At 42.5% G+C, this 15,469-nt stretch overlaps 1 protein-coding gene across 1 annotated transcript in view; it reads left to right on the top strand.

Annotated features, from left to right (window-relative positions):
- The window catches only part of LOC124003943 (metabotropic glutamate receptor 7-like), a 393,623-nt gene that overhangs the window by 102,380 nt on the left and 275,774 nt on the right, over positions 1–15,469 (top strand). Inside the window, exon 2 of the mRNA XM_046312602.1 lies at positions 14,425–14,641. Coding sequence (XP_046168558.1) covers positions 14,425–14,641 — 217 coding nt within the window. The remainder of the gene's footprint in view (positions 1–14,424; positions 14,642–15,469) is intronic.

Here is a 15,469-nt window from a genome sequence, read left to right as displayed (position 1 = left end):
GCGGCCGTGAGTGAAGGAGGCTTTGTTGCGGAATAGAAAGCCGACTCTGGATTTGATTTTCGATTGGAGATGTTTGATATGAGTCTGGAAGGAGAGTTTAAAGTCTAGCCAGACACCTAGGTGGGGTACTGTGTGAAGATTGATGAGGAATTAAAAACAATTGAAGCAATTGAAACAATAAGGCTGTAAAGTAACAAAATATAACAAAAAACGAATGGGGTCTGAAGACTTCCCGAAGGTGCTCTAATGGGCATTGAATCGTCAAACTCTGCCATGAGGAAACAGAATCAATAGGACATATTTTCTAATACTGTCCATCGGGGGATATCTTCTTTTCCAGTCCAGGAATGGTTGTTATGTCATAATAACAGGGTTCAGATGGACCTGCAAACTGTATTGTTAGGGGATCTGAAAAACCATGGCAGTCAATTGGAAATATCATTATACTTCTGGGTAATGTATTGATGTTTAGGGCAACATAGAAATGTTACACATAGAGAGGTTCATGATCCTCCGTAAGACATCACAGTAAAATGGAGGGATGTATCGCAAAAGGAAGTAGCGAAATGGCATTTTAATGGGAAAGATGGGTTAATCTGTGGGCATCAGAGGTTTTTTTAACCTTTATTTAACTAGGCAAGTCAGTTAAAAACAAATTCTTATTTTCAATGACGGCCTAGGAACAGTGGGTTAACTGCCTGTTCAGGGGCAGAACGACAAATTGTCAGCTCAAGGGTTAGAATGTACAACCATTCCGGTTACTAGTCCAACACTCTAACCACTAGGCTACCTTGCCACTGAATTTAAGAGCAGAATGAATGGTGGATTGGTTGCTGTGGGTGAATATCCAACACTTGAGGAACGAGGAAATTAGAAATATAAATATATAATTATTTAACTACAGGTATCATAGACGTGAGAATAGCTGTAAGCAGAAATAAAAGTATTGTTGTCTGTTAGTTTACTAAAATCAGAGTAAAAATAAATCAAATAGAAATGAGGGGGATTAGAAAATGCAAACAAATAAATTGATAAAATCTACAGTCTGTCTTCAATATTAAAGGAACTTGCAGTCTGTCTGAAATTTGAAAGGAACCTGCAGTCTGTCTGAAATATTAATGGACCCTACAGTCTGTCTGAAATATTAATGGACCCTACAGTCTGTCTGAAATATTAAAGGACCCTACAGTCTGTCTTCAATATTAAAGGAACCTACAGTCTGTCTGAAATATTAAAGGAACCTGCAGTCTGTCTTCAATGTGAAAGCCAATCTAGCCCCCCCCCACAGTTTATTTTTTAAATGCAAAAACATTAACAGGAAAAGGCTCTGTGTTGCTTATCGAATAGAACCTTATTCTGTTAATAGTACACTGCTTTTAACCATAGTCTCAAAGCTTTGCCATCCTCCCGCCGATGATCAGTGGCCGTTTTCCTGAGTACGACCCATGGTGTTGAAGGTCAACGATCAGTGGCCGTTTTCCTGAGTATGACCCATGGCGTTGAAGATCAACGATCAGTGGCCGTTTTCCTGAGTATGACCCATGGTGTTGAAGATCAACGATCAGTTGCCATTTTCCTGAGTGTGCCCCATGGTGTGGAAAAACAACGAGGAAATGAGTGCCTCTGTCTCAAATAGCACTCTATTTCATAAGAACCCTAAGGTGAAAACTAGTGCAGTGTATAGTGAACAGGGTGTGATTTCAGACACAGCCTATTGTTGGTTTGACAGACAGCGCGGCGGGGAAGAGGAAATGAACAGTGGTAATGACAGGACTGGTTTGCTCCACCTCCCGCTATCTAGCAGGTCACAGTGATTAACATCCAGAGATAGAGACAGAGAGACGCAGAAAAATGAACTTCAGATCAACACTGCTTTCTGCATTAGTAATATCAGCTCGGAGATACGTACTCATACGAATGTTGTTAGACGGGTATGTCATCGCGACACTATTGTGGACGCTGTTGAAAGACGGATCTCCTGCTGTTGGACGCATACAGACAGTGTGTGTACAAGGAAACACATGCGCTCGCTCGCGCACACACACACACACAGACACAGACACAGACACACAGACACACACACACACACACACACACACACACACACACACACACACACACACACACACACACACACACACACACACACACACACACACACACACACACACAATGACTGTATGAGCTTTAATGTCCGCTGGTTGTCATGTGGGTGTTTCTGGTCTCGTCTCCTTCTGTCCTTCTGTACTGTGCACCTTCCAATTTACTACTAGGCTGCCCTGGGACGGCATGGTAGCCTAGTGGTTAGAGTGATGGGCTAGTAAATGAAAGTTGCAAGTTCAGATCCCTGAGCTGATAAGGTACAAATCTGTTGTTCTGCCACTGAACAGGCAGTTAACCCACTGTTCCTAGGCCGTCATTGAAAATAAGAATTTGTTCTTAACTGACTTGCCTAGTTAAATAAAGGTAGAATATATATGTTTTAAACACCAGAGATCTGCTCTATAATGATGAGATGCTCCTGTCTCTGCCCTAACAACAGGACTCATTGTCCCAAAGGCGGGAAGGCAGGCGACAAACTTAGGTTCAAATTAAGCGCATAGAAATGCATTGGACAGGTTTTGGCCTCTCGCTTTGGCCACTCTCCCTTGCCACTCACACCACGCCCCTCCCACTGCCATTCACACCAAGCCCATCCCCCTGCCATTCACACCAAGCCCCTCCCCCTACCGCTCCTCAAGACACAAAGGAATTCTTCGGTTGGAACTTTATTGAAGATATATGATAAAAAAACATCCTAATGATTGATTCTGTACTTAGTTTGAAATGTTTCTTCGAACCTGTAATGAACTTTTTGAAGAAAATGTCGACCAGCACAAGCGTTTGGATAGGTGTACCAAACGCCCTAACACAAGTAGCTAATTGGACATAAATAACGCACATTATCGAACAAATCAAGCATTTATTGTGGAACTGGGATTCCTGGGAGTGCATTCTGATGAAGGTCATCAAAGGTAAAGGAATATTTAGCATGTCATTTATGGTTTATGTTGACTACAACATGGCGGCTAATTTGACTGGATTTTTGGATAATCTGAGCGCCGTCTCAGATTATTACATACTAGTAGTAAAGTTTTTTTTAAACTTTTTTTAAAACTTCTTATGGCTGCAATCCCGTTAACGGGAGCGATTTGACAACAGCCAGTCAAAGTGTAGGGCGCCATTTTCAAAACATAAAAAATCTCACAATTAACATTCCTCAAACACACATGTATCTCCTGCCATTTTAAAGCTATTGCCGTTGTTAATCCCACCACAGTGTCCGATTTCAAATATGCTTTACAGCAAAAGCACCACAAAAGATTATGTTAGGTCACCACATAGCCACAGAAAAACACAGACATTTTATTCCCCAAAGAGAGGAGTTTCAAAAAGCAAAAATAGAGATAAAACTAATCACTAACCTTTGATGATCTTCATCAGATGACACTCATAAGACTTCATGTTACACAATACATGTATTAGATAAAGTTTTTCCTCTGGGTTTCACCTGCTAAATAAGTACTGTTATACTCACAGACATGATTCAACCAGTTTTATAAACTTCAGAGAGTTTATATCCAAATCTACTAATACTATGTATATATTATCTTCTGGGGATGAGTAGCAGGCAGTTGAATTTCGGCATGCATTTCATCCGGACGTGAAAATACTGCCCCGTCACCAAGAAGTTTAGCAGTCCTCCAGGACTGTTTCCAGTTATGGGTGTTTAGATTCGTGTTCAGTTTAAGTAGTTCTTGGGGGGTATCTGTGCTTTACTATTTATATTGTTGACAAGTTTTATTTTTACTTCAGTAAAGTCCTAAAGAACATAATGTACTTTCTACTCCATACGTTTTCCCTGACACCCAAAAGTACATTTTGAATGTTTAGCAGAACAGGAAAATGGTCCAATTCACACACTTATCAAGAGAACATCCTTGGTCATCCCTACTGCCTCTGATCTGGCAGAGCCACTCAACACAAATGCTGCATTTGTAAATGATGTGTGAGGGGTGGAGTGTTCCCCTGGCTATCTGTAAATTATGTGTGAGGGTTGGAGTGTTCCCCTGGCTATCTGTAAATTATGTGTGACGGTTGGAGTGTTCCCCTGGCTATCTGTAAATTATGTGTGAGGGTTGGAGTTTTCTCCTGGCTATCTGTAAATTATGTGTGAGGGTTGGAGTGTTCCCCTGGCTATCTGTAAATTATGTGTGAGGGTTGCAGTGTTCTCCTGGCTATCTGGAAATGATGTGTGAGGGTTGGAGTGTTCCCCTGGCTATCTGTAAATTATGTGTGAGGGTTGGAGTGTTCCCCTGGCTATCTGTAAATGATGTGTGAGGGTTGGAGTGTTCTCCTGGCTATTTGTAAATGATGCTGAGTGTTCCCCTGGCTATCTGTAAATGATGTTGAGTGTTCCCCTGGCTATCTGTAAATGATGTGTGAGGGTTGGAGTGCATCCGCTACAAGACCATGGTACTTGCCTACGGAGCTGTGAGGGAACGGCACCTCAGTACCTCCAGGCTCTGATCAGGCCCTACACCCAAACAAGGGCACTGCGTTCATCCACCTCTGGCCTGCTCGCCTCCCTACCACTGAGGAAGTACAGTTCCCGCTCAGCCCAGTCAAAACTGTTCGCTGCTCTGGCCCCCCAATGGTGGAACAAACTCCCTCACGACGCCAGGACAGCGGAGTCAATCACCACCTTCCGGAGACACCTGAAACCCCACCTCTTTAAGGAATACCTAGGATAGGATAAGTAATCCCTCTCACCCCCCCCCCTTTAAGATTTAGATGCACTATTGTAAAGTGACTGTTCCACTGGATGTCATAAGGTGAATGCACCAATTTGTAAGTCGCTCTGGATAAGAGCGTCTGCTAAATGACTTAAATGTAATGATGATGTAATGTTCCCCTGGCTATCTGTAAATGATTTTGAGTGTTCCCCTGGCTATCTGTAAATGATGTTGAGTGTTCCCCTGGCTATTTGTAAATGATGTTGAGTGTTCCCCTGGCTATTTGTAAATGATGTTGAGTGTTCCCCTGGCTATCTGTAAATGATGTGTGAGTTGGAGTGTTCCCCTGGCTATCTGTAAATGATGTATGAGGGTTGGAGTGTTCCCCTGGCTATCTGTAAATGATGTTGAGTGTTCCCCTGGCTATCTGTAAATGATGTGTGAGGGTTGGAGTGTTCCCCTGGCTATCTGTAAATGATGTTGAGTGTTCCCCTGGCTATCTGTAAATGTTGTGTGAGGGTTGGAGTGTTCCCCTGGCTATCTGTAAATGATGTTGAGTGTTCCCCTGGCTATCTGTAAATGATGTGTGAGGGTTGGAGTGTTCCCCTGGCTATCTGTAAATGATGTGTGAGGGTTGGAGTGTTCCCCTGGCTATCTGTAAATGATGTTGAGTGTTCCCCTGGCTATCTGTAAATGATGTTGAGTTCCCCTGGCTATCTGTAAATGATGTTGAGTGTTCCCCTGGCTATCTGTAAATGATGCTGAGTGTTCCCCTGGCTATCTGTAAATAAATAAAATGGTGCCGTCTGGTTTGTTTAACAAACTATTGATCACTATAGCCTGCACAGTTCTCTGCATTTACATGTGTGAGTCCTTTATTCTGCTGAAGTGAATAACCTGTGAGTTTAATCCTTACCTACAGCATGTGACATTGTATTTTTTGACTAGACAGCCTTGTGTGTCTGGGCTCTGAGAAACCAGTCAAATACCACTCAATAGTCAATCCTGTGAGTCTGGGCTCTGAGAAACCAGTCAAATATCACTCAATAGTCAATCCTGTGTGTCTGTGCTCTGAGAAACCAGTCAAATACCACTCAATAGACAATCCTGTGAGTCTGGGCTCTGAGAAACCAGTCAAATACCACTCAATAGACAATCCTGTGTGTCTGTGCTCTGAGAAACCAGTCAAATACCACTGAATAGACAATCCTGTGTGTCTGGGCTCTGAGAAACCAGTCAAATACCACTCAATAGACAATCCTGTGTGTCTGGGCTCTGAGAAACCAGAGAGAGATGTGGAGAGAGAGATGTGGAGAGAGAGTGGAGAGAGAGAGAGAGAGAGATGTGGAGAGAGAGAGAGAGAGAGAGAGAGAGAGATGTGAGAGAGAGAGAGAGAGATAGAGAGATGTGGAGAGAGAGATAGAGAGAGAGAGAGAGAGAGGGAAGAGGCGAGAGAGAGAGAGAGAGAGAGAGAGGGAGAGAGAGAGAGAGAGAGAGAGAGGGGAGAGATGGATGTGGAGAGAGGGAAGAGGAGGACAGCAGAGAGCAGAGTCTGGTTTGATGATCAGAACAGCAGGGTAGCGCTGCCTGTTCTGATCTATCACCAGCAGCACCACATCTTTAAAGTTATGTTTAGTCGTTTTAATGAAGGGTTATGGGTGTCTCGCTGAGGGAAGAGTCAGTATGGTAATTACTAAAAGCCATATGCAGATTAGCCTTAACTTTTATAGGAGAGAAAGACGATGAGAAAGAGGCTTTTGGGGCAGAGTTTGACTTGACACATCTAATGAATAAGGTAGAAAGGAGAGGAGAGAGTCAGAGATGGAACTGCAGCGATGTGATGATCAGAACAGCAGGTAAGTGGTAGCTTGGGATCAGCCATGTTCTGGCCCTGTTCTGAACCTGTTCCTGCCCTGTTCTGAACCTGTTCTTGCCCTGTTCTGAACCTGTTCCTGCCCTGTTCTGAACCTGTTCCTGCCCTGTTCTGAACCTGTTCTTGCCCTGTTCTGAACCTGTTCCTGCCCTGTTCTGAACCTGTTCATGCCCTGTTCTGAACCTGTTCTTGCCCTGTTCTGAACCTGTTCCTGCCCTGTTCTGAACCTGTTCTTGCCCTGTTCTGGACTTGTTCCTGGCCTGTTCTGAACCTGTTCTTGCCCTGTTCTGAACCTGTTCCTGCCCTGTTCTGAACCTGTTCTTGCCCTGTTCTGAACCTGTTCCTGCCCTGTTCTGAACCTGTTCCTGCCCTGTTCTGAACCTGTTCCTGCCCTGTTCTGAACCTGTCCTTGCCCTGTTCTGAACCTGTTCCTGCCCTGTTCTGAACCTGTTCCTGCCCTGTTCTGAACCTGTTCTTGCCCTGTTCTGAACCTGTTCCTGTTCTGAACCTGTTCCTGCCCTGTTCTGAACCTGTTCCTGCCCTGTTCTGGACTTGTTCTGTCCCTGTTCTGATCCATTGTTGTATGGAGCCATCACACCACCTGTATCAAGGCTCTCTATCTAGTCCTGCTGTATGGAGCCATCACACCATATGTATCAAGACTCTCTGTCTAGTCCTGTTGTATGGAGCCATCACACCACCTGTATCAAGGCTCTCTGTCTAGTCCTGTTGTATGGAGCCATCACACCACCTGTATCAAGGCTCTCTGTCTAGTCCTGTTGTATGGAGCCATCACACCACCTGTATCAAGGCTCTCTGTCTAGTCCTGCTGTATGGAGCCATCACACCACCTGTATCAAGGCTCTCTGTCTAGTCCTGTTGTATGGAGCCATCACACCACCTGTTTTTTGGAAAGAAAAAGACAAACTAGCTGTTAGCTGATGTAAGAAACACAGACTAATAGTGTCACTACGGAACACTAGTGGATGTATATTGAGAAACACATTGGGAAACAACATTAATGTCGTCCACATTGTTGAATGGTGCTGCATTGACCGGAGGTTGACGTCGTCCACATTATTGCATGGTGCTGCATTGACCAGAGGTTGACGTCGTCCACATTGCTGCATGGTGCTGCATTGACCAGAGGTTGACTCAGGGACAGGACTGTTGTAAGTATGTCATGTGTGGAGCATTTCATTAAAACAACAACTGTGTAGGCCAGGCCCAGTGTTTACAATGTTTAAACATTTATTTAACCTTTATTTAACAAGGCAAGTCAGCTAAGTTAAGAACACATTCTTCTTTAAGATGACGGCCTAAACCGGCCAAACCCAGACGACGCTGGGCCAATTGTGCGCCGCCCTATGGGACTCCCAATCAAGGCATAGTGATATATTTTACATCAATTTCCATCAATTCCCATTACTAAAGTGGCTGGAGTTGAGTCAGTGTGTTGGCAGCAGCCACTCAATGTTAGTGGCCATCAGACTGTTAAACACCCACCACTGACATTGACTTTAAACAATGCTACTTAATATAATGTTTACATACCCTACATTATTCATCTCATATGTATACGTATATACTGTAATCTATATAATCTACTGCATTTTTATGTAATATCACTTTGTTTACATACCCTACATTACTCATCTCATATGTATATACTGTACTCGATACCATCTACTGCATCTTGCCTATGCTGTTCTGTACCATCACTCATTCATATATCTTTATGTACATATTCTTTATCCCTTTACACTTGTGTGTATAAGGTAGTAGTTTTGGAATTGTTAGTTAGATTACTCGTTGGTTATTACTGCATTGTCGGAACTAGAAACACAAGCATTTCGCTACACTCACATTAACATCTGGCGTTATAGAAGGTCAAGTAAAAACCGAAACCGCTCTGTGCATCAATACTGGTATATACTGAAATAAAATAAGGTATACCGCCCAGCCCTAGTGTGTGTGTGTGTGTGTGTGTGTGTGTGTGTGTGTGTTCAAGGCCTAAGAGTCGGAGGGTGGAAGGTGAAAGGTTGTTGATTCCTGTGGAAGAGAGAGAGAGAGAGAAGCGAGTTTCAAGGCCTAAGAGTCAGAGGGTGGAAGGTGAAAGGTTGTTGATTCCTGTGGAAGAGAGAGAGAGAGAGAGAGAGAGAGACAGAAAACAGGAAACAATACACTTCAAGGCCTAAGAGTCAGAGGGTGAAAGGTGAAAGGTTGTTGATTCCTGTGGAAGAGAGAGAGCGAGACAGAAAACAGGAAACAAGAAACTTCAAGGCCTAAGAGTCAGAGGGTGAAAGGTGAAAGGTTGTTGATTCCTGTGGAAGAGAGAGAGCGAGACAGAAAACAGGAAACAAGAAACTTCAAGGCCTAAGAGTCAGAGGGTGGAAGGTGGAAGGTTGTTGATTCCCCATGGCACTGTTGAAATACTTGGTAGACCTCCAATTACACCCAATCAGAAGTCAGACGTTTTCTATACAGTTCATTCGGAAATTATTCAGACCCCTTGACTTTTCCACATTTTGTTACGTCACAGCCTGATTCTAAAATGGAGGTTTTCAGAAGTGTTTGCAAATGTATAACTAAAAAAAAACTATATAATATTACATTTACAAAAGTATTCAGACCCTTTACTCAATAGTTTGCTGAAGGACATTTTGCAGCGACTACATAATAGATTACAAGGTTTAAAAAGTATTCTGCTATAGTGTATCACCCATAGCCATTGTTTACTGCTAGATCCCTTGTTTACACTCAATAGTTATGCTTGTTTAAGGACATTTTTTACTCCATAGTATATCACCCATAGCCATTGTTTACTGCTATAGTATATACCCATAGCCAGTTTACTTGGGTGGAAGGTGAAAGGTTGTTGTTTATTCCACCCATAGCCATTGGAGAGCCATTGTTTACTGTATCACCCATACATAGTGTATCAGAGTGTATCACCCATAGCCATTGTTTAGATATCACCCATAGCTTGTTTACTGAGTATCCCCATAGCCATTGTTTACTCTATAGTGTATCACCCATAGCACTTCAGTATATCACCCATAGGCCCCATAGCCATTGTTTACTCCTATAGTGTATCACCCATAGCCATTGTTTACTGCTATAGTATATCACCCATATCCATTGTTACTGCTATAGTGTATCACCCATAGCCATTGTTTACTCCTATAGTGTATCACCCATAGCCATTGTTTACTCCTATAGTATATCACCCATAGCCATTGTTTACTGCTATAGTGTATCACCCATAGCCATTGTTTACTCCTATAGTATATCACCCATAGCCATTGTTTACTCCTATAGTATATCACCCATAGCCATTGTTTACTGCTATAGTGTATCACCCATAGCCATTGTTTACTCCTATAGTGTATCACCCATAGCCATTGTTTACTGCTATAGTATATCACCCATAGCCATTGTTTACTGCTATAGTGTATCACCCATAGCCATTGTTTACTGCTATAGTATATCACCCATAGCCATTGTTTACTGCTATAGTGTATCACCCATAGCCATTGTTTACTCCTATAGTATATCACCCATAGCCATTGTTTACTCCTATAGTATATCACCCATAGCCATTGTTTACTCCTATAGTGTATCACCCATAGCCATTGTTTACTCCTATAGTGTATCACCCATAGCCATTGTTTACTCCTATAGTATATCACCCATAGCCATTGTTTACTGCTATAGTATATCACCCATAGCCATTCCTATCTGGCAGTGTTCAGTTGTCATATGATGTTGGACTGAATCGTTTTATGTTTGATGACTGATTTTTTTACTCCTGTTCTTCACCGGTTTTATTTCTACAATCTCATAGCCACATCCGTTCTTCTTATCCACTCCTCTAATAATGGGCAGTATTTACAGATGATTGCTTCTACTCTCCTCCCATTAAATTAAGAGAGATCAAAGGGCTAATTGAAGAAACCAGTGTGTTGTTTGGATTTACAGCTGAGGGAGCTCTCTCCTGAGAGAGAATTAACAAGGCCAAGGGACCAGACCTAAATGGACATAATGTTGAAGTAATCCCAGACCACTTTCTGATGGAATGTACATTTAAATGAAGAGCAAGGTGTGTCAAACTAATTTAGAAGTTTGAGGGATATCTTACTTTTAAAAAATGTGCTTACGGCACCTGTTATTCCCAGGCGGTCTCCCGTCCCAGTACTAACCGGGCCCGACCCGGAACAGGCGTATTCACGGTGGTATGGCACAAGAAGTCAATAGAGCAGCATGAGCCAAGAATGTCGCTGGACCAATTTTGCACCGTGCAAGGCATATCGTATCTTATTTTACTGATAACTCTGAACTTCATAAATTGAAATTTTTCCTTGTGGAAAAACAGTTTGAAATATGCTATATATTCATGATATAGCATTTATTTAACATTAATAACTTTGAGCTGTGAAGTTTTGCCGAAGGCAAGGAGATGTCAAAACTTGCAATTATCCCCGGCCATAAAAAAAATCGAACTTTCAGTATCCCTGTAAAGCTTGTTTGGAAATCTCTGCCAGAATTGGTTCATGATTGAACATTGGCTATTAAAGACGTGTTCACATTGGCAGTTTGAAGTGATTCATATCGACCTTCGTAGGTGGTTTGAAGTGAGATACAAATCTGTTTCTAGGCCATTTCACTTGAGTGTTTTTTCGACTTTTATTCTGCATATCTTGTTGCTTGCTAAACAGCTACCTAGTTAGCTAGTTGACTGCTGTGGCTAGCTAGTTTACTAGCTGTGGCTAGCTAGTTGACTGCTGTGGCTAGCCAGTTGACTGCTGTGGCTAGTTAGTTGACTGCTGTGTCTAGCAAGTTAACTAGTGTGGCTAGCTAGTTGACTGCTGTGGCTAGCTATAGAACTAGTGTGGCCAGCTGCATATCTTGTTGCTTGCTAAACAGCTACCTAGTTAGCTAGTTGACTGCTGTGGCTAGCTAGTTGACTGCTGTGGCTAGATAGTTAACTAGTGTGGCTAGCTCATTGACTGGCGTGGCTAGCTCGTGGACTGCTGTGTCTAGCTAGTTAACTAGTGTGGCTGGCTAGTTAACTAGTGTGGCTAGCTAGTTGACTGCTGTGTCTAGCTAGTTAACTAGCGTGGCTAGCTAGTTAACTAATGTGGCTAGCTAGTTAACTAGTGTGGCTAGCTAGTTAACTAATGTGGCTAGCTAGGTGACTGCTGTGGCTAGCTAGTTGAGATCTGTGGCTAGCCAAAAATGACTTGTTTTGAAAGTTGGGGGGGATCTTATCCTTTGATGATTTAACAGTGTTCTTACATTAGTATTTTGAACATTCAAAGGAAATGGGAAAAGGCCATGGCAGCCTTTGTTTTCACCTTAGGTTGCTATCTAACTACTGAGTTATAGGAAGCATGAGCGCTGCTACAAATCAGCCTTCAATACTGCTCACACACCTGTCATTACTATTACAGCTAGCATAGCCATGGTAAGCATACGACTGCTGTCCGATCACACACAAATAACTCGGTCGCTTGGAACTGGCTGTTTGGACAGTCAGTTATATTGCAAAATGGATTTTGAAAAACACAAATGATTTGAGCATTAAGGCCTGCAGTGTGAACATGGCTTCAGAGCCCAAGTCATGTAGCCAGGTTTATCAGAGCCCAGACACACAGGATTGTCTATTGAGTGGTATTTGACTGGTTTCTCAGAGCCCAGACTCACAGGATTGTCTATTCAGTGGTATTTGACTGGTTTCTCAGAGCCCAGACACACAGGATTGTCTATTCAGTGGTATTTGACTGGTTTATCAGAGCCCAGACACACAGGATTGTCTATTCAGTGGTATTTGACTGGTTTATCACAGGATTGTCTATTCAGTGGTATTTGACTGGTTTCTCAGAGCCCAGACACACAGGATTGTCTATTCAGTGGTATTTGACTGGTTTCTCAGACACACAAGGCTGTCTAGACAAAAAATAGAATGTCACATGCTGTAGGTAAGGATTAAACTCACAGGTTAGTCACGTCAGCAGAGCAAAGGACTCACGCATGTAAATGCAGAGAACTATGCAGGCTATAGTGATCAATAGTGGGAAAGGCCTATTCATCAGATGATTGACAATACATTTATTATTTTCATATATTTAAAAATTATAAGATGATGGATAATGTGCAGTACCCTCAAATATTTTAGAACACCTACTCTTTCAGGGTTTTGTCTTTATTTTTATTATTTTCTACATTGTTGAATAATAGTGAAGACATCAAAACTATGAAAAAACAGATGTGGAATCATGCATTAACCAAAAAAGTGTATTTATATTTGAGATTCTTCAAAGTAGCCACCCTTTGCCTTGAAGACAGCTTTGGACACTCTTGGCATTCTCTCAACCAGCTTCATGATGTAGTCAACTGGAATGCATTCCAATTAATTAACAGGTGTGCCTTTTTAAAAGTTAAATAGTGGAATTTCTTTCCTACTTAATGTGTTTGAGCCAATCAGTTGTGTTGTGACAACGTAGGGTTGATATATAGAAGATAGACCTATTTGACAAGTCCATATTATGGCAAGAACAGCTCAAATAAGCAAAGAGAAACGATAGTCCATCATTACTTTAAGACATTAAGGTCAGTCAATCCGGACAATTTCAAGAACTTTGATAGTTTCTTTAAGTGCAGTTGCAAAAACCATCAAGCGCTATGATGAAACTGGCTCTTAATGAAGATTGCCACGGGAAAGGAAAACCCAGAGTTACCTCTGCTGCAGAGGATACGTTCATTAGAGTTAACTGTCTCAGAATTATTTGCCCAAATAAATGCCTCACAGAGTTCAAGTAACAGACACATCTCAAAATGATGCCTTCATGGTTGAATTGCTGCAAAGAAACCACTACTAAAGAACACCAATAAAATGAAGAGACTTGCCAAAAAACACAAGAAATGGGCATTAGACAGGTGAATATCTGGGATATTTGGTTCCATGTCTTTGTGAGATGCAGAGTAGGTGAACGAATGATCTCTGCATGTGTGGTTCCCACCTTGAAGCATGGAGGAGGTGGTGTGATGGTGTGGGGGTACATTGCTGTTGACACTGTCAGTGATTTATTTAGAATTCAAGGTATACTTAACTAGCATGGCTACCACAGCATTCTGCAGCGATACGCCATCCCATCTGATTTATGCTTAGTGGGACTATCATTTGCTTTTCAAGAGGACAATGACCCAACACACCTTCAGGCTGTGTAAGTGCTATTTGACCAAGAGGGAGAGTGATGGAGTTTTGCATCAGATGACCTGGCCTCCACAATCACCCGACCTCATCCCAATTCAGATGGTTTGTGATGATTTGGACAGAAAGAAAGAAAAACAAGCAAAGAACAGGTGCTCAGCATATGTGGGAACTCCTCCAAGACTGTTGGGAAAGCATTCCAGGTGAAACTGGTTGAGATAATGCCAAGAGTGTGCAAAGCTGTCATCATCAATGCTACTTTTAAGAATCAAAAATATTAAATATATTTTGATTTGTTTACCACTTTTTTGGTTACTACATGATTCCATATGTGTTATCCCATAGTTGTGATGTCTTCCATATCTTTTGACTGGTACTATGTGACAAGTGCAGTCCTATTGCTGACTGCCATCTGTCCAGCACATCGTATTCCACCTTGTGGAGCAAGCTGTTACGCATCAGAGTACTACTATATCTACTTTACATTCCCCAACCTGAGAAAACAGCCATGATTGGCATTATGATGTCCTCTCCATCTTAAACCTTCTTCCCTCTCTCCTCAGATTCCTCAGATCAGCTATGCCTCCACGGCCCCGGAGCTGAGCGACGACCGACGATACGACTTCTTCTCTCGCGTGGTGCCTCCGGACTCATTCCAAGCCCAAGCCATGGTGGACATAGTCAAGGCCATGGGCTGGAACTACGTATCTACCGTCGCGTCAGAAGGATCCTATGGAGAGAAGGGAGTGGATGCCTTTCATCAGCTGTCCAGAGAATCAGGTGAGTGTTAAAGTGACCTATCTGGGGAATGTTCTCTAGTGTTATCGTATGTTCTCTAATGTTCTCTAGTTTTATCCTATGTTCTCTAGTGTTATCGTATGTTCTCTAATGTTCTCTAGTGTTATCGTATGTTCTCTAGTGTTCTCTAATGTTATCTTATGTTATCTTATGTTATCTTATCTTCTCTAATGTTATCTTATATTCTCTAATGTTATCGTACGTTCTCAAATCAAATCAAATAAAATTTCGTACATCAGCCCTTCGTACATCAGCTGATATCTCAAAGTGCTGTACAGAAACCCAGACTAAAACCCCAAACAGCAAGCAATGCAGGTGTAGAAGCACGGTGGCTAGGAAAAACTCCCTAGAATGGCCAAAACCTAGGAAGAAACCTAGAGAGGAACCAGGCTATGTGTGGTGGTCAGTCCTCTTCTGGCTGTGCCAGGTGGAGATTATAACAGAACATGGCCAAGATGTTCAAAAGTTCATAAATGACCAGCATGGTCAATAATAATAACAACAGGCAGAACAGTTGAAACTGGAGCAGCAGCACAGCCAGGTGGACTGGGGACAGCAAGGAGTCATCATGTCAGGTAGTCCTGAAGCATGATCCTAGGGCTCAGGTCCTCCGAGAGAAAGAAAGAAAGAAAGAGAGAATTAGAGAGGGCATACTTAAATTCACACAGGACACCGGATAGGACAGGAGAAGTACTCCAGATATAACAAACTGACGCTAGCCCACCGACACATAAACTACTGCAGCATAAATACTGGAGGCTGAGACAGGAGGGGTCAGGAGACACTGTGGCCCCATCCGAGGACACCCCC

The sequence above is a fragment of the Oncorhynchus gorbuscha genome, linkage group LG18 (assembly GCF_021184085.1).
Source record: "Oncorhynchus gorbuscha isolate QuinsamMale2020 ecotype Even-year linkage group LG18, OgorEven_v1.0, whole genome shotgun sequence".
NCBI lineage: Eukaryota > Metazoa > Chordata > Actinopteri > Salmoniformes > Salmonidae > Oncorhynchus > Oncorhynchus gorbuscha.
Note: the sequence above shows the minus strand (reverse complement) of the source record. Positions and strands in the feature narration are given on the sequence as shown.